Source organism: Vicugna pacos, chromosome 18 (assembly GCF_048564905.1).
Source record: "Vicugna pacos chromosome 18, VicPac4, whole genome shotgun sequence".
Lineage (NCBI taxonomy): Eukaryota > Metazoa > Chordata > Mammalia > Artiodactyla > Camelidae > Vicugna > Vicugna pacos.
The window spans coordinates 11,245,725-11,272,802 of record NC_133004.1 but is presented as its reverse complement, the minus strand read 5'-3'; the positions used below and the strand labels follow the sequence as shown (position 1 = coordinate 11,272,802).

At 41.1% G+C, this 27,078-nt stretch overlaps 1 protein-coding gene across 1 annotated transcript in view; it reads left to right on the top strand.

The window, feature by feature from the left end:
* The first annotated feature begins 384 nt into the window (after window positions 1-384).
* Window positions 385-27,078, top strand: part of LOC102541874 (ankyrin repeat domain-containing protein 26-like) — a 52,637-nt gene continuing 25,943 nt past the window's right edge. The window contains 18 exon segments of the mRNA XM_072942159.1: window positions 385-4,380; window positions 5,049-5,163; window positions 5,326-5,499; window positions 8,904-9,010; window positions 10,328-10,465; window positions 11,915-11,997; window positions 14,078-14,296; window positions 14,907-14,958; window positions 15,337-15,406; window positions 18,065-18,125; window positions 18,213-18,400; window positions 19,677-19,803; window positions 20,216-20,277; window positions 22,789-22,882; window positions 24,581-24,641; window positions 24,643-24,662; window positions 25,295-25,323; window positions 25,509-25,581. Of these exon segments, the coding sequence (XP_072798260.1) occupies window positions 4,169-4,380; window positions 5,049-5,163; window positions 5,326-5,499; window positions 8,904-9,010; window positions 10,328-10,465; window positions 11,915-11,997; window positions 14,078-14,296; window positions 14,907-14,958; window positions 15,337-15,406; window positions 18,065-18,125; window positions 18,213-18,400; window positions 19,677-19,803; window positions 20,216-20,277; window positions 22,789-22,882; window positions 24,581-24,641; window positions 24,643-24,662; window positions 25,295-25,323; window positions 25,509-25,581 (1,885 nt within the window). The 5' untranslated portion in view covers window positions 385-4,168.

Genomic DNA, 27,078 nt, shown 5'->3' with positions numbered 1-27,078 from the left:
GTGTATACTATTATTGTTTATATGTTCATGTTACCTTCTGTGTCATGGATACACATAATTCAGGTGCATAACAACTTATAAAAAAGTGGAAAAAAATGGTGACCTTGGTTCATTTAATGTCCCAAATGGGCCACTCCAAGACTGGAAAGTCAGATGTTTGCACATGATACTGTAAAGTAGTGTACTACTAGGGTTTGAATTCATTATTTATTATCAAGGTTTTTTTTTCCCATCTGACCAGGATCTTGAGACTCCAGGAACAGGATTTGTGAAGGTTTATCTTTTATTTCGTAGATTACCCGGAAGTATCATTTTCTTGAAGTCAACTGCCTTTCTATTAGAAAAGAAAGGAGATGTTCATGGTGCCTTCTTAACCAGGAGGCCACCCATGCCCAGCTCCTGCTGTGCCTAGAAGACCTGTCAGGAAGGACGCCAGGAGGGGACTGCAGAACAGTGACCGACCTTGGGTCACTGCTGGGCCCAGGCAACAAGAAGCAACGAGTCCCTGTGGGCAGGAGGCCGGCATGTGCACAGACAGCAGAGCAGAGGTGCTGGCACCAGGTGGCCGGGTGGACACTGGGGTGCAGACTTCCGTCTCTCTCCACCTGCTGGCCTAGCTCTGCATGGGGCGATGGCCGGCCAGGGGCTTTAGGAAGGATGGGAAAACTGAAGTTAGGGGCAGAAGGAACTTCCCAGGGTTCACGTGGGGGCGAGTCCAGGGTGTGCGGTGCTGGCTTCCTGAGGCCAGGACAGCTCTGCTGCATCTCTGCTCACCCGGGCCAGGAGTGCCCCCCACCCCTGCTGTGAGCAGGTGGCACATGGCCAGCACCCTCTCCTTAAGCAGGGCAGGTCACCCCAGGGTCATTAGATTGGGGTCAGTTGGTGAGTTCAGGGGTGGGAACTCCCGCCTCCTCACTGTGACCCTGTCTGAGCCTCAATTTCTTCACCTTGAAATGAGGGGAGGGTAACAGTGCCAGCCTGGCCAAGGCAGGAGGCAGTGGTGGGTCCAGGCTTTAGCTCCAGGAGAGTTTGGAGGGGTTATGGGAGGAAGGGAGCTTCCTGGCAGGAGTGCAGGTGGGAGACTGAAGGGGACACCTGAGGGGCCATGTGACAGGCAGCGGGGTGGGCGGGGCAGAGAGGAGGCAGTTGGATGTCAAAGTCACAGCCAGAGACTGAGGTCTGACCCCATCCTCATCCTCCAAAGAATAGGTCACTCTTGATGTGAGGAGGCAGAGGTGGGAGGGGTCTCTGCACTGACATGGGCTCAGGTTCAGAGAGTGGGGCTGCAGGGAGGCTGGGAGATGCCTGGAATGACCTTTCTCCTCTGCTCCGCTGTCCTGCATCCCCTCTGGCTGGGTTTGTAGATCCTTCCCTGAAAGATGGGGTTGGGGAGGGGTGAGTTCAGAGAGGCCACAGAGGCCCAGGATGGTAATGACCCCCATGGCCACCATGGGGCGTGCAGGCAGGCCCAGAGCCCATGGGGCCGTGCCAGTCTGTCTGCCCATATGGGCACAGCCAAGGCTGCTGTTGGCTGTGGCCCTGGCCGGGGCTGCCCACTGTTCCCACCCAGGCCTAGGTGGGAGAGGGCGTACCGGGCCCCTGACTTCCTGTCTCCCTTTGAAATGTGAGGGCTTGGCTTCTCTGTTTCATTCAACAGGAAGTGGTCAGAGTAGTTGAAATCCCTTTTCTCTCCCAGTCTGCACATTTAGGTTCCAACCTAGTCTTTGTCCCTGAAAGATCAGCATGTAACCATAGCTCTGAGTGGAGCACTTTCTTTTTAACATTTTTTTTTATTGAGTTATAGTCAGTTTACAATGTGTCAGTTTCCAGTGTAGAGCACAGTTTTTCACTTACACATGAACATACATATTCATTGTCACATTCTTTTTTGTTCTGAGCTACCATAAGATCTTGTATATATTTCCCTGTGCTATGCAGTATAATCTTGTTTATCTATTCTGCACATGCCTGTCAGTATCTGCAAATTTTGAACTCCCGGTCTGTCCTTTCCCACACCCCACCCCCTTGGCAACCACAAGTTTGTATTCTATGTCTATGAGTCTGTTACTGTTTTGTATTTATATATATATATAATATATATATATGTGTATATATATGTATATATATATATGTGGTTTTTTTTTTTAAGATTCCACATATGAGTGATTTCATATGGTATTTTTCTTTCTCTTTCTGGCTTACTTCCCCTGGAGAGAGAGGGTTAGACGAGGAGAGGGCAGGCCCAGGGGAGGGCAGGCAAAGGACATGACAGGCCCAGGTGAGGGTAGGCCCAGGAGAGTGCAGCCCCATGAGAGGGAGGGGAGGCCCAGGAGAGGACAGGTCCAGTAGATGGCAGGCCATGTGAGGGGAGGCCAGGGAGATAGTGGGCAGGCCCAGGAGAGGGCTGGCCCAGGGGGAGGGCAGGTACAGGAGAGGGCAGGACAGGTGATGGCCGGCCCAGGAGAAGTCCTATTAGACTTCCAAGAGATGACGTTGAGAGGCAGTGGGTATTTGAGTCTGGAATACAGGATGGAGGTCTGGATTGGAAATAGCAGTTTGGAACTTACCAACTTGTAGAGAACACATAAAGCTCTAAGGCTGTTGGGGGCGGCAGCAGACAGTAGCAGAGGCCAGAAGACTGAGCCTCAGGGGTGCTGTGTGCCAGCACTCAGGGGCTGGGACTGAGAAGACTGGCCAGGGCCGTGGGAGGAAACCAGAGCAGCCTGAGAGCCAGGAAGCCCCAGGCCGTGCGAGGAGAGGACAGAGCTGCCCGTGGAGTCAGCACCTGGTGGGTGGTGGGGGACCCTGTCATGAGCAGTTGCAGTGAGTGGACACTCTTGCTTGGGTGGAAAACGAGAGGAATCAGAGGAAGCGAATGTGAACAGCACCTTTGCAGGGGCAGAAGGCGTGTGTGCCGGAGAGCAGAGAGATGGGGCCGCAGCTGGAGGGTGAACGCATCTTTGTTTTTTAAGATGAGGGAAATAACAGTGTATGCTAATAGAAAAGATACGTTAAAAGGGTAAATTAGTAACACCACAGTCACTTAGGTCAGGGGAGTTGCAGGTGGGGGCACAGAAATGCCCCTGAGAGAGTCAGCTTGAAAACACTTGCCAGGTCCAGTCCACTCAAGACCAGCTCCTAGGAGTGTCAGCCACTTAGGAACTCTCCCGCCCTGTAGTTTTGATCCTGGCAGGGCCAGAAGCCGTAATTAGCCAGCTGAGGGAGGAAGGATGGAGTTTGGCAGGAAGAAGAGGCCTGCCCTGCCTCCCCCCACCTCCTGCAAGTGGTCATCCCGCAGCGTGGCCTCGCTGAGTAACTGACGTGGTGTTTTCATAGTCACGTGGTTAAAACGTTCTCAAATGTTATATTATGCTCCCAAATAAACCTTGGATTGATTCAAGGTTTAATTGGTGGAAATAAAAGCAAAAAATAAAATAAAGTGAAGAAAGCACGTAAACATAAGGCTGAGGGTAAACATAAGGGTCGGCAGGCGTGCGGAAACACGTTTCCATTTCATCTGGAGAGCGTGTGTTGGTTGCTCAAGTTTGTACTTAATGATACATATTGCCATAATCTCTGAAGCCATGAAAACAGCTTTCTGCTGTTTGCATGTGGCTAAATTCCCTGGAGACTGGCTGGGGCCCAGAGGGATGGGGAAAGGAATAAACTGAGGGATAAGGAGATACAGAGATTTTTGGTGGGGAGCTCTCTGGGGGACTAGGCCTTCAGCCTCCTGTGGTTCCACCCCACTCTAACCGCAGTTGCATACAAACATGGCTTTCTCAGGGGCAAGCCTCACTTCTGGAAATGTCCCAAAACACTCAGCCACCCAGCACCAACATTTGAAAGGAATCCAAAATGGCCCACAAGCAATCAGAGAGATTTGAAATGCCTTAGGCTCCCACGTGCGCACCGGGCACACTGGGCCTCTCGGCCTCTGTGCGCACTCACAGGGACACTGGCTCTGGAGGGACAGTTGATGGACAGTTGAGGGTCAGTGCTGTTGCTAGGCTACGAGTGTTCCGGACCAAACATTCCGAGCCGTTGAGCTTCGCAGCCAAGGTGTGGAAGCGAGACCTCTGTGGCTCTTCTGTAGCGCCAGCGCTGAGATCGGGAGGCAGCAAGAGGCCAGGAGGGAAGTGAGCGGTGTCGGAAGGCGATAAGCCAGATGAAGAAGAGACTCGCTAAGTTTGTGAGCTGGGTGGGCTTCAGCGCCCTTCAGGGAGAGCACAGGGATCATGAGCACCCCGTGCCTAGGTATCCCATCCGTAAGCACGAACTAAAGTTCCACAAAGCCGCATATGTTGGCGATCTGGACACAGTGGAGGTGTTGCTGTTACGTAAGAAAAATGTCGTACACAGCAGAGACGAGAAGGACAGGTAACAGGGGCGGGGCGGGCCTGGGAGGAGCTGCCAAATAAGGTTGTAAGACATGAATTTTAGATTGCCTTCCCATGTCCGAGATGTTGAAGTGTGAGACAATGAGCATGTTAGAATCATTGAAGTACAGTGTTCTCTCTCATCCTTGCAGCAGCAAAGTAGATATAGTATCATTTTACTTAATTGAAATGTTGTCTTTGTAAAATAGTAATGGTAACAATTATAGTATTACCTAACAATTATTGAGCTGTTATTTTGTGCAAGGAACTGCCAGACATTTTGCATAGCTTTTCATTTAAGCATCACAGTGGGGTCCTGTAAGATAACTACTACTTCACGCCCATTTTGTTGATGAGGAAATTGAGGCAGAGACAGACTAAGTGAGAGCTAATAAGTGACAGTGTTAAAGGAGAAGTCAGACCCAAGTTGAGCTGAATCTCAACGGCATGCCGTTTGTATTCAAACAGGTAGTTCTTCCATTAATGTGGTGAGTACTAAGGGCTAATGAATATTGTTCTTTCCCCATAGAAAGAACTAAGATAAGAAGACTAAATGTTAGTTTTAAAGGGGTAGGAATAGCATGCTGTTGAATGTTTACAATTACATGAGTAACTGTATCTTTGAACTAGTGAGCTCTGATTTCCTAAAAAGTCCTCTCATGTTCGCAGGACTGCCCTACACTTAGCCTGCACCAGCGGCCAGTCACCAGTGGTGACTCTCCTTATAGGGTGGCGTTGTGATCTGAATGCTCGTGACAAGGAAGGCAAGACAGCTCTCATCAAGGTGTGTAGCAGCCAACCGTGTCCATGTGAGAGGGATTTGATTTAATTACTTAGAATAAAAGTGAATTTATCTGTTTTAAATATAACGAACTGCTGGGACTTGAGGAATGTTAACTTGGAATGCCTAGCACTTACAGTCTGTTTCTTGGTGTGATACCAACAGGCTGTACAATGCCAGAAAGAAGTGTGTGTCAGTATCCTGCTGGAACAGGGTGCTGACCCCAATCTTGCGGACGACTTTGAAAACACTGCTCTGCATTACGCCGTCTTGGCTGGAAATACATCAGTTGCAGCAGAGCTGCTCCGCTATAATGCAGATATCGAGGCGATAAACAAGGTATAGCTCAACTGACTTTTATTTACAAGATATTTGAAATACAGGGTCTTTTCTAGCTATAGGTGTTTTATTTATAGTAATATGTTTACTGAATACAATACATCAGGCCCTGTTATCATGGAAACAACTCCAAAGTCAAGGCCAGGGGCTAGAGGTAGTGCCCACAGAAAGGGCAGAGCTGTGTCTCCCAGCCACACTTGTACCCCAGAAGGAACAACTTCCTGTTAGGAAGTGCCTGGGAGTGGGTGGTAGGCTCATAGCCTACAGAAGATGAAGGCTTGCGGGGAGTGAAGTGATGGCAAGGGCGGGCTGCCTGCCTGGGGATGGGTGGGAGGAGGAAGGAACCCAATACCCAGCAGGGGGTGCTGAGTGACTGCACCTGGGCAGGGGAGGCAGCAAGCCACAGGCCCTGAGCACCCCAGGATCCCAGGTTCTAGAATCTGGGCAAGTGAGGTCAGGTCATGTTTGACAGCCAGCAGGGGCATTCATTTGTGCTGGTGGCCACATGGCCCTCCATGTACACCTTCACCTTGGGGTCTTCCACGCTCAGCCTGGTGTAGCTCCCCTGCGGGGCTGTGGCTGTAGGTGGGGAGCAAGTGATGGCGCAGCTGGTCCTCCTGCTTTTCCTTCTGGCTCTCCCCTGAAGATTTTGATTGAATAAATGTACTCAGGTCTAGACACAGGTATTTAGAAATACTTGCTTGAGATTCTGATACAACCCTTGGTTAAGGACTACTGAATGGATACGTGTAATGCATGTAAAATCACAGATCTCAAAAATAAGACGTCTCTCGAAGAGCAGGGGTTTGATAGATGCTGCTTCTTTCAGTGCTCTCCTTTCCAGCCGTGTTAGCCTGACTTTTATCCGTCTCTTCCTGGCAATATTACTGGCAGCATCTATTGCCTTGAAGAATAGCTCCTTTTCCTTTCTAACCACTGATCATTCAGTGGCACTCAGTCTTAGAAACTTGCTTGTGGTGAGTGATTCAATAAGTAGAGTCGGACCCTTTATAAAGATTTTGCACCTTTTTCCCCATCCAGGTCATTAGGTCAACAGGGTTTTTCTGATTGCAATAATAAGAAATCATGAGCCTTCTTTTGGTTAAAGCTGTGTAACGGACTCTTGCAATATATCTGTTAGATTCACTGAGCCTTAGCATAATCAAGATGACAGTTTTTTTTTAAATTAAAGTCTAATTGAATTACAGTGTTGTGATAGTTTCTGGTGTACAGCAAAGTGATTCAATGATATATATATTCAGTTATATATATCCTTATTCACTTATATAAACATTCTTAGTTATATATACTTATTCAGTTATGTATATTCTTATTCAGTTATATATATACTCAGTTATATATATTCTTATTCAGTTATATATATTCTTATTCAATTATATATATATTCTTACTCAGTTATATATACATTCTTAGTCAGATACATACACACACAGACACATTCTTTTCCCTTATGGTTTATTACAGGATATTGAGTGTAGTTCCCTGTAGTATATACAGTAGGACCTTGTTGTTCATCTATTTTATATGTAGTAATTTGTATCTGCTAGTCCAAAACTGCTAATTTATTCCTCTCCCACCCCCTTTCCCCTTTGGTAACCATCAGTTTGTTTTCTATGTCTGTGAGTCTATTTCTGTTTTGTAAATAAGTTCATTTGTATCGTATTTTAGAATCCACATATTAAGTGATATCCTATGGGATTTCTCTTTCACTTTCTGACTTACCTCACTCAGTATGATAATCTCTAGGTCCTTCCATGTTGCTGCAAATGGCATTATTTCATTCTTTTTTGTGGCTGTGTTGTATTGCATTATATATAAGTATACCATGCAAGATGGCAGTTTTAAACATCAAGACCCATGACATTAGTAACAAGTTGGAATTGTTCTAATAATTTAGTTTCGGCCATCTCATGAACTAATTATCCATTTGATTAACAATTGGGGAGAATTAGATACAGGTAGATTGTAGTTTTAGTAGGCATTGGAAAAATTCTTGAAGCAGTTGTTATGAGCCTTTTTAAAATGTATTTATTTTACAACCTGTTTTTTTAATTGAGGTGTAGTCGATGTACTATATTGCATGTTACAGGTACACAGTTGAGTGTTTCACAGATTTTTAAGGGTTAGGCTCCACTTAGGGTTATTATAAACTATTGGCTCTATTCCCCATGTTGTGCAATACATCCTTGTACCTTATTTTATGCCTGATTGTTTATACCTCTTAATCTTTAATCCTAATTATCCATTTGATTAACAATCAGGGAGAATTCGATACAGATAGATTGTAGTTTTAGTAGGCATTGGAAAAATTCTTGAAGTGGGTATTATGAGTCTTAATCACAATTTTTATTACATGTTGGGGCCCAGTGTTTTTGTGCATAAGACATATGATTCTAAAGAAGGGCAAGGTTTTACATACAAATACTTGATTTATACCCAACTGTTTGGAAGCACAGCAAACATAAAAACACAAGTGGGCTATAGACCAAACATGCCTGGATATGTTCAGTTTGTCTCCACACATTGAGTCAACATTTAAAATTTAGGAGACTTGTGCAGAAATCTACACTTCAGAACTTCTAAAGAATCAAATCTGGTCCCCCTTGAGCCCAGGCTCCTATGTGGTCTGCTCTGCAGAGGTGGCCCCTTCTCGGTGGGGCGTGTGTTCTCCAGTTTGCTGTCCTCACTTGTGACCTTCACTTACTCGAGCCACCTATGTTGCCTCTGTAAGCATTTGAATTTCAATTCCTGTTGTATATTTTGATAAATATATCAAGATTTTAAAGACAGTCTATATTAATTTATAGTCTACTTTGTATTTTATAATAATCCCTTAAGAGTGGGATGGAATTTTTCAAATTAGAATTTATAAGTTGGTTTAAGAAACACTTTTTCTTTACATGCAAATAATCATATTCCCACTGGAATGTCTGCAAGCTTTATGAGATTAGTCGTAGTGGTAATTGGATCGGTTATGCATGTTGCAGACAGTATGGTATCTTTCTCCTCAGCGTGGCTCCTTAGAAGTGTAGTTGATTCAGTAGCTAAGTGGTTCTCTCTGGAGCAGTGTTTAGAGTGTCGGGAGTAGTAGTTGAGCAGTAAGGTAACTAGAGAATGCCTGACACACGCTGCAATAGAAGTGAAGATTCTTGGAACCAGCAAATGTCTGAAGTGAGTTTCGGAGAGTGACTTCACAGGGAAACTTTGGAAGAGGTCAAGGAGGAACCTTTTAAAGAGAAGGAGCACAGAGGGGTGAGGAGGAAGGGGCTACTTTTTATTTACTTTATAGTGTATGTTTAAGTTCAAAGACTTAAGTTTTTAAATTCAGTTTTGAAATTTATATGTAATTTTGTACATTGTAAACTGTTTTTACTATTTTACAGTATAACTTGACACCATTTTTACACGCCGTCCGGAAGAACAAAGAAGAAATGGTCAAATTTTTGATAGAGAACGGGGCAAATGTACATGCAGTCGACAAGCTGCAAAGGTACAATAGTTTGTTCTCTCTCTCTCTCTCTCTTTTTTTTTAATCTTAATGTTGTTCTAGAATAGTAACAGCCAATCAGAAAGATTAACTTAATTAAGAAGAGGATTCACTTAGAATCAACACATCATCAGTTAGGTAGAAAAGCAATTATTCTGCCTGGTGTCACAAAGAACAGTATGCAGCAGGATTCATCTTCCTTTATGGTAGTGACTGATGTCATTTGCAGCCTGATTTTTTTGGTCATACGATCTTACAGTAGTTCAGGGATTTCATTTTAGTTTTATTAGTATGGACTCTAATTTTTATTTACCTTATGAGACAGTGTTGAATTTCTTCATTCTTTTATAATTTGTTTTAACCTCTTCTTGGTATATATTTCTTTCTTAAAAGATGCATATGAGACAAAGAGGAGTTTGTTTTGTCTTTTGGCTGACTCTGCTTTAAATTACTTTCTTTGAAGGATACTGATGTTATTAGGTTCTCACTAAGTGAGTATGACTAAGAGAGTAACTATGACCAGATACTGTGGGCTCATCAGCTTTTATCCTTTTTCATTTCTAGTACACTTTGATGTTTTTATTTTTAATTGATAATGGTAGAAGGAAGAAAAATAGCTTTAGTCATTGAATAAACATTCCCTTCAAAGAAGACAAGTCTTTGGTGGATGATAAAGAGGAAAGAGCTGGGCTTTAGAGTCAGACGAGGTTGAATTCCCAGCTCTCCTGCTGGCCAGGGGTGTTACCTGGGGGACATGACTTACTACCAACCAGTATGTTTCCTGACACGTAAGGGAGGGTCGTAGTCCATCCTTCAAGGGTGGTTGTGCCTGAGAAAGACCATACGCAGACTCTTCAGGTTAGTGCCGGGCACATGCTCCTCAGCGTGATTCACTGCAGCCGTGACTATTTTTGTTGCCGTTTTTATTCATATTACTGTTTTCAGCCTGCAAACAGCTTCTCCTTACTCGACCTCTAGCTGATTTTCAAGTATTAAATGTTTCAGACGAGGGAAGAAATGGGGAATCCTTTATTTAAACCTTTACCTACTTCAGATAAGTGACCTCAGCGTCCTTTCTTGTCCTTCAGAGGACTTTAAATTAGCCATTTCTACTGTGTGCTACCCAAGTAGGACAGGAGGCTTCTTTTTTGTCCGTCCGTTTTGGCCTTGGAGGTCATTTGCAGAGATGAGCGCTCGAGCATGTACATGGTCAGTTCTCCGGGGGTGGGCAGGAGATTAACTTGGTAAAATAGATCAACTTAACTGTCTAAGTTTAAGCTAACTAAGTTCCTAAGAGTGAAGTTGTCTCTTTTATTTTAGATCAGCACTGATGCTTGCCGTACGTCATGACTCACCGGACATAGTCAAGCTGCTTCTTCAGAAAGGTGTTAATGCCGATTTGCTAGATGTACACGGACAGTCTGCTGAACAATATGCTTCTTCTAATGGTTTTAAACAGTAAGTGTTTACATTAAAGTGCCAGTTATCTCTAAACTGAGGTTGGAAATGACCTAACTGTGACTTGTTACGTGACAGGTGAGAGTTCCTAGTTGGGAGCAGGCACTTTGGGGATGGCAGTGAGACCCTCCACACCATCAGCTGGAAACCAGCAAAAGGCCAGACTAGTGAGATGGAGCAGTGGGCACGGGGTTCTTTATCTCAGAGTTTGTAAGACATTCATCCTTAGGGTCCTGCTGTCTTCCATTTCATCCCAGTGTAACCCCAATGCATGGGGTACAAATAATGTCACATTTCTGAGTTTTCTAACTAGTTGTTTGGGTCTTGAAATGTTTAGTAGAGCAGAAAATCCTGTATTTTCCTTTGGGGACTTTCTTCTGTAATCGTGCTCTTGAATTTTCCAGGAACCTAAGGGATTCCCTGAGGCCACAGTGACAGTCCTCTCCCACAAGGCACTGGGGCAGGGCGAGGGCATGCTAATCGTTCTCGTTTCCCTTGATTCTGTTGCTGCAGCGTTGGTACTAAAACTGGTTTTAACAGGATCTCTTCGGCAGCTGGGTCTGGGGTCTGGATGTTGCTCTCTAAAGACCTTTAATAAAATTTTAAAAGAAGAAAAGGAAAAAGAAACCGGTCCTGCAGTCGGGTCGTGACTGACCTCTGCTCCCGGGACGCCCGTGCTGATCCAGTTTCCGCGGTCTTCGTGGCCATCGACACGTAAACTTCTGCGTGACGGCTTGTTTAGTTCTCATACATACGCTTGTATGAGATCATATGTTTATAAAGAAGTTTAACTACAAGTTATATAGTAGCTGAGGTGCCCTGAAGTATAAACCACGAAGAACAGCTAATCACCGTAATTTGTAACATTTTCTGAAAACTGCCACATTTAAATGTTACACCTATGAAAAAAACACATTTATTTGGGATTCTCAAATAGTTCCAGCATTAAAGTTCAAGGACAAATTATTCCATTCTTCCACTATTTCTCTGAGCATATGGGGGATACATTATCTCATTAAATCTTCATAATACTCTTACGAGTATTAATAACTAACTGCCTAACAAGACTGTAAGATCCCAGTATTATAAAGGGAGACTTTGAGCTGAAGGAGAAAGAAGCACCTTGTCCAGGAACAAATAGCTGTTGGTTATAGAGCTGGGACTTCTGAGTTTGAGATAACTTTCCTTATGTCAGGCTCGCTCTCGTTAACTTACTGAGCTGTACTGCCCTCAGTTCATGACTACTTCACCTTACTTTTTTCTTTTTTAATTACACATCCTAAATTTAAAAGTGTAGATTGTACAGATTTGAAATATATGGGACAATTGAAGTTTTGATATTACCTGTGGTATTGTCTGAAATAATCTAAGAATTTAATATATTTGGTAATTGTTTTTCATATTTGTATTCAAGTAGTAATATTTATTTATCACTGCTTTTATACATAGCCTTTACCAACTGATTGTCGACTACAGAGCCAGAAGGATACCAAATACTCCCCCTCAAAATAGCGACCTAGGACAGAGTTCAGGTAATAAGTTACTCTTGTTGGGCCTACCATAGATAAAGAAAGTAAGATTGAGGAACTTTTGATAATGAAAGAGCAGTGAAGAAAGCCAGTGTGTAAATTTCATGTATGTTTTTATTTTTTTCATTAATTTTTTCTTAATGGTCTAGTATTCAGAATTATTTAAGAAGTTAATTGTAGGTAATGTAAAATCTGAGACCATATTGTCTGAAAAGAAATTCATTTATTTAATCATGGCCCCTGAAATCCCATATTATATCTTTGTGTAAATAAGAAAAATAGGGTTTTAACTTTGTACATTTCCTGTAACATTATAACAAGTTGGCCTTGTTACAGAACTGGCTCTTTAATTTTTACAGCAAAAGGATTACATCGGGTAAATGAATGCTAGTTATTGCTTAGTGATTAGTCTCACTAAAAAGTGATTGTCTTTAAAACTGGGAGCTCAGCATACACCTTCCTGGTGCTGTAAACAAATGGCCAACAATTAGAGCTGCACAGCTGGGCCAGTGTGCAGCATAGTAATAAGAGATTGTTTTTTAAAGATACCTAGTGATAGGGCAGAAGTCAGGAAAGCAGTGCCTTGCTGAGAAGCACTGGTTACTTTTCACATCATTACACCAACAAGGGCTCGCTCTCACCAGTTTCATTCCTCAGAAGTGCAAACAGAATGAGATACGTTGTCTGCATCAGAGCCAGATGATTTCTTCTTTTTTGGGGATACTTGTCATGAAACTATTTTGTTAGAACAAGATTTTCTATTGCCATTAGTTAAAGGATTGTCATAGTAAATACTCAAATAGCACAACTCAGGACTCAACAAATTGTAAAGAAAGCACAGGAGTGCTTCACATAAAAAAAAAAAAAAAAAAAGAAGACTGTGTTGCCTAGATGTGACCCCTCACGTGCTGTTCGGTCTGAAGTGTATGAGGGCACCTTTAACTTGGTAGACCTGAATCAAGCAAAGAACTTCTTTTGTAGGAAATACAAAGATGGAAAAGACAGAGTTTTGGTCTTCAAGGTGCTCATAACACAACAGAGTTGTCCCTGGTTAACGTCTGTATTTTTTTAAACAGGATTTTCGCAGAAAACATTCTTATCTGTTAATTCATCCACCTAACAGATGACTCTCAAGTGTCGTTTAGGTACTGAGCACCACTCTGACGTTACAGAATGCAAACAGGTCTCAAGCACAGTTCCTGGCCTCCGGGAGCTTGTTACTGTCATCCTGATTTCTATGATTTGTTTTACTTTATTCTGTGCTAACTGTGTCCCAGAGCCCACTAGGACTTTGTAACTGTCTTTATGTATTTTTTATTGGTATTTAATATGTACCAAATACTTTTAAGTCCATGGTGAGGAAAGAAGTTTTTTTAAAAGTGGGTAGGATGTCAGGTAAGCCATGCAGAGCAAGTAGAAGTTTACCAGGGAAGGAGGCAGAAGAGCAGTGTTTGGTGGGTGGAACATCTTTGAAGATGACCTTTGGCAGAAAGGACAGTGGTGCAGAGGCTAAGATGTGCCAGTGAACTTTGCAGGATCTATGAGTTTCATTTTGTTGGTGCAGAAAGGATGCTGTAGGAATGGTTGGGAACGAGGTGACTACCTAGCTCAGGCACGCTTCTGAAAGCCTTTCGGGTACTATAGAAAGGAGGAGGTCTGCTGTAGACCTTGGGAGATTTGTCAGAATGCTTTTAGCTGCAAATAACAATAGGAGCCCTAAGTAACAGTGGCTAGAGCAACAGGAGTCAGGATTGTTTAGAAGGTTCGGTGATGTCATCAGGATCCCAGATGCTGTCCCTCCTTCAGCTGTGAGGCTGCTGGTGTTTGATGTCGCCTTTCCTGGTCTGCTGATTAGCAGCAGCTCCAAGCATCATCTTCTCACATGACGGTATCCACAGGCGAGGGGGGCTGCTTTTCTCTGCATGTTTTCTGTTAACTAGGAAGGAAACAGAGACGCTTCCGGTAGAGTTCCCCTAGCATCTTATTGGCTGGGCTACATCACAAGCTCATTCCTAAAGCAGCCACTGGGAAAGGAAGTGCAGTTACTGTGATGACCGTAAAACAATCATTTCTCTTTTTGCAGCTAAGGAGAGCTTACCTTCTTCGCATACTGGGGCAGAAAACATCCAAGAAAAGTTGCAATTGTCCAGCAAGGACAACGAAGAAGAAAAGGATACTGGGGCAGAAAATATCCAAGAAAAGTTGCGATTGTCCAGCAAGGACAACGAAGAAGAAAAGGTTGTCGAGTTGGGAACCAGCAATGGCAGCTGCATGGATCCACTGAAGAATGTTGAGCAGAAGAGTAAGAAGAGTCAATTTGAGTCTTAGGGTTTCCTGTTATGACAGAAAGCAGGGATGCACAAGCTTTTTCTGTAAAGGGCCAGAGAGGCAATATTTTAGACCATGTGATGTCTGTCACATCCACTCATGTCTGCCATTGCAGTGTGAAAGCAGTCCTAGACCGTATGTGAGCGAATAGGGATGACCGTGCCCAGATAACACGAGGCCGACAAAGCCGAATGGCAGGGTGGGTTTGTCCCATGGGTATCGTCCAGAAATACCATGCTATGTAAGCTTGGCATTGTCAGTTTATGATACTGATTCTACTGACGATTATCATTCTTTTGTGAGTCTCATAAAGTTTGGTTGGGATTTTGGTCCTTGTAAACAGCAGTTCACTTTAAAATATCAAATTTGGATAAACACCCTCTTTTTTTGATAAATATAAAGGAGGGGAAGTGGTTTTTATGCATTAATTACTTACCAGGAGTATATTCAGTATTCACTCAAGTGTGTAGTCTCCAGGTGTGGTCCCAATGGAATGCTTTTTAACAAAACATTGATCTCATACTTTTAATATTCTGTATTTTTCTATTGCCGTATAAACTCTATTTTACTTTCTTCTTTAATAGAGATTTCAGTGATTAAGGTTGCACCGAGGTTTGAAGGCATCTCTGTAAGCAGGTAGGATTTTATGGATTTTTAAAAATTACATGTTGACTGTGGGATCACAGAGAAAAGAAACAAGGCTTGTTGAGTGTCCTACTCTGGGTTAGACACCGTGTTATGTACTTGGCATTTGTTACCTCGTACAGTCACCACAACAGCTTTGCAGAGTAGCTGTGCTGTTACAGCTTGCTTCTAGTTAATTAGGCAGCTGTAGCTTAAGGAGGTTGACTAGTTGACCCATGATTCCATGGTTAACAAGTAGTTAACCTGTGATTTAACCATCAGGCAGCCTGGCTCCCAAATCTGCTTTCTCATCCCTCAGCATAGACTTGTGTGACTTGTTTGTTTAAAGAAACGAACTCACTCATTTTTGATGTGTATTTTTCTCCAAAGTATTTCACCCAAACATGATATTGCTGATTCACGGCCTCCATCAGATGGTAACTTAGATCTTGCTCCCAAGGTAAAGTGTTTTCTTGTGAAATTAATTTTTCTGCTCTGAATTTAGTTTGGTGTAGTATTTACTCTTAAAATTTAGCAGTGTTCTGCCTATCATTGTTTTATGTTTGTATGAGAAAGTTGGTCAGAGTAAACCATTTTATTAAAATATGGCAGGTTTTTTTTCTTTTTTTCTTTTTTTTCTGTTTTTCTTTTTTTTTTAGTTTGGTAAATACTGAAGACGAATGAGGCTGAAGCAAAATGGAGTAGAAAATAGATCGTGACAGGAAAGTTGTACTGTGGAAAGGTTTCGCACAACAGAGGAGGTGTGAAGCTTGGCCAAGGATAAGGATTCTTTGACTTTCAAACCACACTGATGGCATTTGTATAATACTCGTGCCTCAGGGACCTCTTCAGTGCACACAGCTACTTACTGTGATAGTCATGGCCTCTTCCTGGGGCCTTTCATTTCCAAAACTTATGTAGCATGTATCTTTTTTTTTCCCCCTTGGACACTTATTATTTTGGTATCAGAGAGTTGTGAGGAAAGAGGGTTTTTTGTTTTTTTTTTACTTTATTTCTATCTCTGGTTCTGCATTAAGACTAAAATAATAGTTGAAATTCTAGAAATTTAGAAATTAAAATTCTGTTTCTCAAAATCCGTATTGTAAAGAGATTCCTCTGTGTTTTCTAAATTATCCCATTATGAATATATTCAAAACTCTGCATGTAACTGAAGAATACATGTTTTCCCTAAAATAACAGCCAGCTTTAAAAGTAGACTCTTAATAACAACCATATGATGAAACCTATTTCAGAATTCTTTCGTATTACAGTTTTTAAAAGTATGTCCAGTCCTCGTGTCCCATTCTAAAATTTCAAGTTTCAGACATTTTGTAGTATAGTTATTTACATATTCATCTTATAGCCCCTGCATCATTATACACCGCTAGAGATTAGGGAACGTAATTGTGCGTTTCCTGGAGCACCTAGAATAAGGTCTTAAATGTAAGAAGCATTTTAGTGTTTTATGAATGTGAATGCATGAAGAGACCTGGAATTCTGCATCATGCTGCAGGTAATACAACATGCACACTCTGTCATAATGAAATGTATTTGATGATACAGGTAATATAATATGCGTACTATGTCATAGTGAAATCTATTTGAATTCTAAAAATACGACTTAAATTTCTATTCCCTTTGTTTAGGCTGTGAAAAGTTCAGTTGTTATGAGAGGAAATATGTCATAAATGCCGAGGAAGTAGATAAGAAGTATATGATAAATAGGAAAAGGTTACAGTCTGTTTTTCAGTATCCGACTGTGAGCTTAGAATTTGAGATGAAAACTTTTTAACCTTCTTTTAGCCCCCTCTCATGTTCCATTAAATATATCTTTTCAAGCTATCTATTATCCTTAGAATCCTGATTACCAGTTCTTTGTCTAGGTGGAAAGCTGATGTGTTAGGAACTTTCTAAAGTCTGTTTTTCTCTCTCTCTAGTAGTAATTTGCAGCATTCAGGTAGTGAGAGATGACCATGTTCAATTGAGTGACTTACAGTTACAAAATTTAACTCTTACTTATAGTAGTATTTACAAACAAACAGTTGTGGAGTAATACAAGTCAGTATCATTGGGGATATACTATGAACAAAGGCCTTTGTTTTATATATCATTTATTTTGATATTTTTATAAAATTTGCTGAATAATATATATACTTGCATATATAATTTATATACTTTTATATATATAATAAAAAGGTAAAACAGAGGCTTTCACTCATCGTATATCCCTAACAATACTGATACATCCCTGACCTATTATATATAAATGCTGAAATACATATATTTCTCCACATGCCTTGTTATACTTACATTTTCCTTTTTTTCTCGCCTTAAGTTTCTACTTGACTAGTCATGTCTCATTTTTTCTTTTCTTCCTCCTCCCCATTTTTTTTTTAATGATTTTCCCCAAACCTAATATTTCTCTGCAGAAAACACTTCCTCGGTGTCTGCTCTTTCCGTCCATCTCACTCTGCCTCTGTGAACATATTTAGTGACAGCTTTCTGTTTACTATGTGTGTGGCTTTCACTCATGAGTCATTGCCCCTCAGAATTACTTTTGTTTTTATTCCTCTTTCTTAGAAGTAACTGACTTTGAACAACCATTTGTCTTTAGCTTTTTGGCGAATGGAATAGAAGTAGCTTATAGTGTTTGCTGTTCTAACTCATCCAAATGAGATACTGCTAGAAAGTAAACTCTCATATTTCCCCCATGAGGGATCATTCACACACATATAAATCATACAAGCACATTTCAGAATACAACAACCACTTTAAATTTCTTAATGTGAGTTTTTTCAAAAGGACTCTTATCAGGTATAAGATTTTGTTCTAGATCATTTTGGTCAAGAAAGTCATCTAATGGATACCATAGTGTTTGTATAATAATCAATGAGGGGTAAAGAAAGTAACATTTTGGGACCCCTGAGGTCATCTGTCATAATCCTCACCCCATGAGAAGATGTAGGTTGATAAATGACAGACCCGGGACTTGGATCCATATCTGAATGACTCCAAAGCCAGCGCTCTTTGTGTTAGATCATCTAGGAATGGGGAATGTTACAGTTATTTTATTGAGTTTCGTATTTGTTGTTCTTAAAGCTGCTATTTTCTTCTCTAGAAAATCCGGCATCCAAGATTCGCCAAGCTAATTCGGGCCTGGGAAGAACCTGTGATAAACAGTAAGTTATTTGAAGACTGTCTTTTTGTGTTTTCACTGATGAGAAATTACAGATAATTTCATCTACCATACCTTGTTTTCACTACAGCAGAGGCAAAAGATGGTGTTTTGAAACCAGGAACTAGCACCTTCTTTGAGGACAATAATACTAATAGTGAAAATGAAGATGCAGTTAGAAACTTTTCCCAACCATCGACTGAAGTTTCAGGCTTTTCTCACCCTGCCTTCCCAGCACCGGAATCTCTCTCGTCTTCAGCAGTCCTTGGTGTTTCAGAGGTAAGTCGTTTTGGTTTTAACTTTTCCTTCCTGTGCTTTCTCACTTACCGTCCCCCTGATTCTCATGGGGATGAAAAGGATCCTACACAGGAATGGAAGTCCTCAAGATCACAATAGGAAACGGTGTGATAACAAGAGAGGTGCACGTGCAGGACTGAGATTTGTAAAGGTTGGTGGCAATAAACAGTTCTCAAATATGCCATTAAGAAAAGAAAGAGTAAGAGAGCAACAGGAAAGAACAGCTGGATGAATATGAAGATGGGCAGGGGTACAAAGGGGAAGGGTTCATCTAATAAGGACAAAACAAATGAGTGTCAAAATGAGAGAGATGATTATACAAACACAGCAGAAATAGTGGGGTTAAGTGAGAGCAGGAACTCCATAGTACAAATTATGATAGAAATCACCTCAAATTCAAATTAAGAGAAGGAAAAGTCAGGTCATGGAAAAAAGTGCTCAGACTCTTCTGAAGGACACATAGCCGATTTTATGAACAACAAGAAAGAAAATGTGATCCTCACCTTTTTTCTTTTTGGTTATAGAAGTTTGTTTTTTAGTTCAAATGTAGTTGATGTACAGGATTGTATGAGTTACAGGTGTGCAGTAAAGTGATTTGGTTATACATATCTCTGTATATATATCTAATTCTTTTTCTTTCTTTTCCATTGTAGTTGTTTGTGAGATAGTGAATATAGTTACCTATGGAAGTTAGTTTTAACTTGAAGTTATTTCTTTTTTTAAGAAATCCTCACATTTAAATTGATGAAGTGATGTCTTATATTTAATCTAGCTAATTTTGTCTCTCCATTCCATCCCCAGTAACTGAGTTCTAGTTTTCCATGTGACTTCTCGTGCTGTTTCACATCTCGACCTTTGGCTCAGGCTGCCCTTTTTAGAATCCCCTTCACATCTGCTCTCTGCACTGGGTCTGTCTTTTAAGACACAGTCTGGTCTTCCCAGCATTCCCGGAGCTATTGACATGCAGCAAGTCTCTTCTCTCCTTTGTGCCCTTGCTGTGTCTGTTCACTTCAGGTGTAGAGCTGTTGAATGATACTTGTCTGTGTTGATTCATTTTCATGTGTCTCTGCCTCCCCTAGAATATAGAGCAGAATCTGTCTTTTATGTCCATTGCCAGCTTCTCCCAGGGTAATGCCTATGATCTGATGCATACAGTAAATATATGTTGTCTTCCTGACTGATTGATTGAATGACCAAGCGTAGGAATACGATGTTTTCTGAAGTTGGGTTTTTGTTACGTTTTGTTTTGTTTTTATAGGAAGAGGCAACAAAGCCAAAAACTGGGGGAAAAGAGAACGGCACTCGGACTGTTAACAGTGTCGTAAAGGAGCAAGCAGATCACAACACATTGATTTCTACTGACGGAGCACACAAAAGTGCCAGAGGTGGGACGTCAGTGAGCATCTGTGGATTTTCTTCCCTGCTTGAAAGCTAATGTGGTTGGAAGGGGGAGGGTATAGCTCAGTGGGAGAGCGCATGCCTAGCATGCACGAGGTCCTGGGTTCAGTTGCCAGTACCGCCATTAAAGAAACAAAAAAGGTAGTGTAAGAAACCTGAAGTGTGTAGATCCAAATACGATATCCATTTCTTCTTCAGTGTTTTTCTTTTGCCATCTTCTTTCACAAATACCCCAACTGTGACCAACTTTTCTTCCAGAAAATGTTTCAACCTTCCGAAATTCTTTTCTGCCACTTTAATTTATTGACATATTCATGAATCGAGATAGACTTAACATATATATTTAAACTTCCCGGTGGTATGTGTTGTCATTAACGTATCTGTGACTGCATTTTGTAGGCGCCACTTCAGCATTAGGATTAGAAGAAAAGGAGGACGTCAAATTACCCTGGAATTCTGAGGTGCTGCCTTCTATCAGTATTACATTCAAATATAAGCATTGCGCGATGTTAAAACGTAAATGGAGGGATGCCTTGACTTCACTGTCTGACTTGTGCATTTTCCCAGCAAAATGTTTTCCTCATTTTAACCCACACTTAGCAGAGTCATTCGGTGCTGCATGTCATACCACTGCAGAGTGCACTTCTGTTAATTTTCCAGACTCACGTAATGAAACTGGTGTATGTAGTGCAAAAGCCAAGGCTTAGAAGTCACAGGGAATCGGCTTGGGTTCTGAAGTCACCTTTTCTAAAAACTAAAGACAATAATTCTTGGTCAGCCTGTGACCAGATGTTTGTTTCTTTGTTATAAAGGAATGTGTAAAGCTCTTCGTGAGATTCAGAGAGAAACAGGTTGTACCAAAAAAAAAAAAAAAAAAACCCACCAAAAACCGGTGCTTTTGTTTGTTTAACCACTTTGTCCTTGAAAAGACAGTGCCTGTGACTTGAAAGTACTGTTATATTTGGATTGTCAAGTAGAGCTGCAATGAACATTTCAGGATAAGCCAAAGCATGGGGAACAGTAATAAATATGTGGGGTTAAAATACCAGCAGTTTGGCTTAGTGATGTTTTACTGAGGACAGCCCATTTTGGGTAGGGAAAATAGCGTACACTGAGTACCTTTATGGCGACCGAACTTGAAGGAAGCTAAGTGCAGGGTAGTGATGACCTATTCCAAGGCGATAGCCGTAGAAAGAGGTAAGGAGAGCCTGAACTCTTGGATCTCGGCAGCTCCTGCCTGGTGGCACAGCACTGTATCTGAAGTCAGCAGACGTAGCATCCTGGTTCTGACCCACTGTGGGATCTTGGAAAAACCTGTCTGACTTATTTGAATGTCAGTGACCTCATTCAAAGACATGGTACTGATACCTACCTCTCAGGTTATGTGTCATGAACAAAAATGTGGTAACAAATGTGAAAACACGTTGTCAACTGTAAAGGGTGCTATAGAAATGTAAGACAGAATGATCACAGTGGCCACTAGGGACCTAGTGAAATGCTGAGGACACTTTTTTAAAATCTGAAGGACAATAAAATGGGAAAGTTAGAGCGGGCATGGGGATTTCTCATTTGGGGTATGTTGAGTGTTGGTAGACTATTATCAGACATCTCTGATAGGTATAAATTGCTTTGGTACTTGAAGCCCTCTGGGGATTTTTAGATGTTTTGACCTTAACTAAATTCCTGTTCCTGAACACCAGCTATGCACCAGGCAGTTAGACACTGAATGTAGCAGTTGAGGGGTTAGGCTGTAGTGGCAGGAACAGAAGAACTAGTAAACAGGAACCCCCTTTATCAGGGACAGTAAGTCCTTCATATAAGGAACGTGGAGAGCGTTAGGTTAGACAACAGTGGGGGAGTTTGTAGTTAGGACGAGGGTGGAGTAAGGGTGGAATTTAGGTAGTCAGAAAAGAGCTGAGTGTGACCAAAGCTGCCAGGTGATGGACAGGAAGGAGCCAGTCACACGTAGGTCCCGGGGAGGGATGTTCCAGACAGAGAGAACAGCGGGTCCCATCTGCTCATCACGGTACTCCAGCATCTTGGAGTGACCAGGAAGCAGCAAGTGGGTAACTGTCCTTAGAATCACTTTTATTATTGTTGTGTGTAGAAAAGAGAATGTGCATCATAAGGGCCTGGCACATGTGGGTGGTCACTAAACAGTGTTCTTATTCTTCCCTTAGTAAAGTAAAGCTTATGGTACTTTTTTGAAGAGCTGCATAGCTACATTTAAAATTTTTCTGCTGTTAATTTAAACAAATGTTTTTCTTTCTACTTTGGTACTTTATTCAACTATTTTCCCTATCAATAAAAGTTTTATCAAATAATAGATTCTGCTAAGCCTTTGTTTACTGAAATGTAGCAGTTTCCACAGTGTTCTGTTAATACCCAGCATGACAGACTCCAAGGCTTCTTTTCATGCCGTGTATGTTATTTTAATGCTCAAAACAATATCTGTCCTAAGAAACATTTTAAATGTATAGCATACTTATTAAAGAATATATTTAAATATGTATTTTAATTTTTTACTGAAGTGTAGTCAGTTTATAATGTTAGTTTCAAGTGTACCTGCAAAGCAATTCAGTTATACATATAAAAATACATATGTTTTTAAACGTCCTCTTCTTTTGTCGAGGAATGCAAAATGGAATTAGGTGCTTTGAAGTTAATTCTTTGTTGAAATCTGCATGTAAGTCAGTATTTTGTCTGTGAAAATATTTGCTCTAGCTTTCCATGCTCAGTTTACAGAGTCAAAAGCCAACTGAAGATAAAAGATAGACTTGATCTAAAGAGTGTATATGAAATTTTCTATTTAAATGTTTGGGTTTCCAGGATATGCTTATTTTGTTTTCGAGTCTAATTGCTTTTAAAGTAGGAAATTAAAAAAAAAATAATAAGGTAGGAAACACAGGTATTTTCTTAGAAAGGGATCAGGAAATCTTTATGCAACTCATTATTAATATTAATCTTAACAGAGTATCTCCGAGAGTGAACTACCGAACCGTGTTGTTCATTTATCTGGAGCTGCAGGTCTAGGAGAAAAAAAGACATTAAATGGACAAGTAGAAAGTAAGTACTGTATTTTATTCCAAAAAAAGTCGTTTTAAATCAACATTCTGTAAAATATGGATTTGGATCTGTTCTCTCAGCCAAAGAACATCACCTGTTGAACATATAGTGAGAAAAAAGAGGAGAAAAGGAAGTAAATTGTATATCTTACCAGGTGTCAGCAACAGATTAAACTAGAATGCTGTGTAAGGAGCTCAGTTGTCAGCTTTCTTTCAAGATGCTCTGTGACCTGAGGACAGTCAGGAAACCAGGAGGAGGGAAGGAGGGAGCGAAGAATGAGGGAGGTAGAGAGGAGGGGAGTAAATGAAGGAAAAGGAGGGGGGTCCCTGGCAGGAGGTGGTAATGTAGAATAGTTCTTTAGAAGAAGGAAGAGAAGAGTGTTTGAAATGAGACGGGTATGAAGTGAACTCCTTCCAGCACCAAACCTTGTCCGGGAGGCAGGGCAGAATGTCCCACTCCCTCGTCCCCTGACCCTTAGGAAGGCGGTGAGGACTGCGGTACCTGATCCCGCAGAGCTGGGTGTGGCTGCCGGTGAGCACAGGCGGGTGTGGTCAGCTGTCAGTGTCTGGACCTTCGTGTCATGCAGCGTGTTGCTGCCTTATAGGATGGCGTCTCATAGGCCAACAGAAGAGAGTGGGAAAGAGGTGGAGAGCAGGGTGCGTTCCGGGGAGGTCAGGGGCGCTGGAGCCTGGTAAAGAGTTCACTGAAAAGTCTGCAAATCCTGATGCAGTTTTTGGGGAAGTGTTAACAGTGAGACGCGTGTGGCTGTTTCAGAGGGATCAGTTAAGTCCGAGTGCTATAGAAGCAGACGCGGTATAGACCAGAGTTTCTCAAATTTTAGTCACCTGGGGACCCAGTGAAAAGTGCACATTCTGAGTAGTGGGTCTGCGTTTCTAACAAGCTCTCAGGTGATGCCCTTGTTGCTGGTCTTCAGATCATGCTCAGAGGATAGACTTGTGTGTAGGGGAATCTGGAAGAAGAGCCACTGGGGAGTTTAAGACAACAGCAACAAGGAAAAGCATGATTTTGTTTTTCTTTCTGAGCACGTTCATAGCCAGAGGGAGGCAAAGAGTTGAAGTAGAAATTAGAGATGTAAGCTACTGCAGCTAAGCAGAGAGGAAAAAGAAGTGGTGGGGATCATCTCTGTCAGAAGAATAGAAAAGGGGAAGATGTAGAGGTACCTTTGAAGAGGAAAGTGAAAGGAAGGAAGGAGGAAAAACAGGCAGCAGGTAGGTGATTTTGGAATTGAGGAGGAACCTTGAGAGGACTCCTTTTCGATGGCATCAGTGTATTTGCACTGAAGCCAGGTTAGATCATTGCCACTCCAGAGAATACTGGAATCAGGAGGGGGCCTAGAATTGGGGTAAACCACGGCCTCTCCTCCTATCAGGCTTCAAAGATAAATGTTGTACTGGTATTTGTTATTCAAATGAGACTAACTTGAATATGAAGCATTGGCTGTGTTGTTGTTGTTGTTTTTAATGATACGTAATTTTTTGATAAGATACTTGTTTCACAATAATCCTTTTAAACATTAGCCTGATTTACCAAACCAATTTTGGGAATAAAAGAAATTAATAGGATTCATTCCATAAATGCTAAAGTTGTTATTTTCAGTGAATACTACACAGGTTTTGAAACATAAAAGACTTAATGTCTAATAATTCTGTGGCAATGAAATTTTTTTTTGATCACCAGATTTCAATATTGAAAACTCAGTATACATTCTTTCTTGCATGAGTGGATCAAGAAACTTTGACAGCTAGAGGATCCAAGAAATGTAGGCATACCGGTAGCCCATGTGGATATGGGAAAAAATGAATATTTTTATGAACGATTATTCTACAAGTGTGTATGTATCCAGGCTGATCAATTCATAACACTTTCTCGGACGAGAAGTGAACTGCACATTCAAATGAACTGCCATCACAACTGTGGACTTCCTAAATCACAGGACAAATTGAAGGGCATGATAAACACTTGTAGTCTAATGGTGTCAGTCGCATGAAAGATGTGCTGTTGCATTTTACCGTCAGCTTTCACTTTTGTCTTCTTGGAGCCGTGACTTGTTCCTCTGATTAAAGATCGCTTTTCTCCTCCTCAGGCAGCATGTTCACACTTGTATATGTGCCCGTTTCTATTTTATAAAGTCATTTGAAACATAGTCGTACTTTTGACATCTTAACTGCATGTTTTGTTAAACCTATATTCCTGCTCTTTATTCAGTATCTATAATGGATTCATATGTCTGTCTTGTTGCTGTCCTAACTGCCCCTGAAAAACAAAACACCGAAACCTAACGTGTTCATTTCCAAAGCAAGCATGAGGATTGCGCTCAGTACTAACCGCATGACTGGATAGTTGGCTTTCATATTTACTTATAATTGATTATGTGTCCCTTTTGGCTTTTAGGTTCTACTGGAAAATGTCCTCACCTGAAGGTAAAAACTTTTATACTTTTATCTTGAATTTTTTTTTTTAATGAGGGTACTGGGAATTTAGCCTAGGACCTCATGCACTGCTAAGCAGGCACTCTGCCACTGAGCTAGACCTTCCCCCCTTGAATTATTACTACAGATTGTATCAAATGTACATTATTAATCGATTTGTTTCAAAAACCATTCAGCCTGCAGTTGGAGTGAAAGATTCTGTTCCTAAAAAAACAGGAGCAATGAAGAATTTACAAAGATTCAAATCAGGTAAATTTTGCAATACAAATTTAACTATGAAATGAAGTACAGTCTTCTTATTCCTAATTCCTTTTATTTTTTCAAATTTAATTGAAAGATGACATAAGTAAGGCAGGTGTTATGATCGGTATCCATGTTTGAAAAATATATATAAGCATAAGAAATAGGTTTTTAAAATGTCAGCTTTGACTCGGACGTTTCTATTGATGTTGGGAGACACCAAAGTGCTCAGTTTGGAGTCCCTGTACTTCTCAGGGATTCTGAGAGATTGATTATTAGGTTCTAAGAGTTTTCCAGAGTTTTAAAATGCTTAATTGAATTCTGACCGTTACGTGGGGTAAAGCTTCACTGGCTAACATGTCAGTCGTATTTCACTTTAATTATTTCATCGAGTGCTATCACATTGATGATGTTTATTTATTTCTGTGTTTATTTATTAATGGAGGTCCTAGGGATTGAACCCAGAACCTTGTGCATGCTAAGCATGTGCTCTACCACTGAGCTATTTCCCTAGCCTGAAGATCTTAAGCCAACTGGATGTTTTGATTAGGAGAGTGTGTGTGTGTGGTGTCGTGTCTTTGCTTATTAAAAATGATGGGAGTTACTAGTCCTACCTTAGTATTTGGTAGACATGATCTTTTAAAACAATAATCCCAGAAGTTTTGGGGTTTTAGGATACTTTTTATACTATGAAAAATTATTGAGAATTCTGAAGAACTTTTAAGTGGGTTGTATCTATTGATGTTTATTATATTAGAAAATAAAACTGAAAGATTTAAAAAACAAGCACACAGAAACATTCCATAAAGCTATGATGTTATCACATGTCATGTATCTGGAAACCTCCACTGCACACTTAACGGAGAATGAGAATGAAAATAGCGTTCAGTATTATTGTGAAATTAGTTTCGACCTCCTGGACTCCCTAGATGGACGGAACTTGGGGCTTCAGGGCTTCTCGGATGGCACCTGAGAACTGCTGTTTTAAACAGGGCTCATGGATGTGAAATGATAAAGGGGCCCTTGTGATGAAACGGGCTTTAAAGTTCACTCCTACATTTCTTGCCTTTTTTTCTTTAACTTGTCTCTAAAAGTTTAAATTTGACAACTTAATTCTTTTAAGAAAAGGAAAGCATTTTTATTACATATTTCCTGTCTCGTGGCACCCTGTACTCTTTGGATCTAGTTAGTACCTAGACTTACCCTGTTTTTATATGGAAAAAATTAGTCACTCAAGGCTGTCCTTTCTTATGTAAGTTTATGATGTTTATCTAAGGCTTAAGGTAAGAATTCTGAAGATATTGGTATATTGAGGAAAGACTGTCTCATTGTAACGTAAGTAGTGCCATTCAGTAAAAGTTTTCTTAAAGCCCGTGTCTCTAGGACACAATACTGTCATGCATATTTAAACGTCTGGTAAATGGCTGGTTAGACATACATTTTGTTAATGAAAAAATTCATATGTTGAAGAGTCATAATTATTCATAAAGCTCTTACAGAATATAG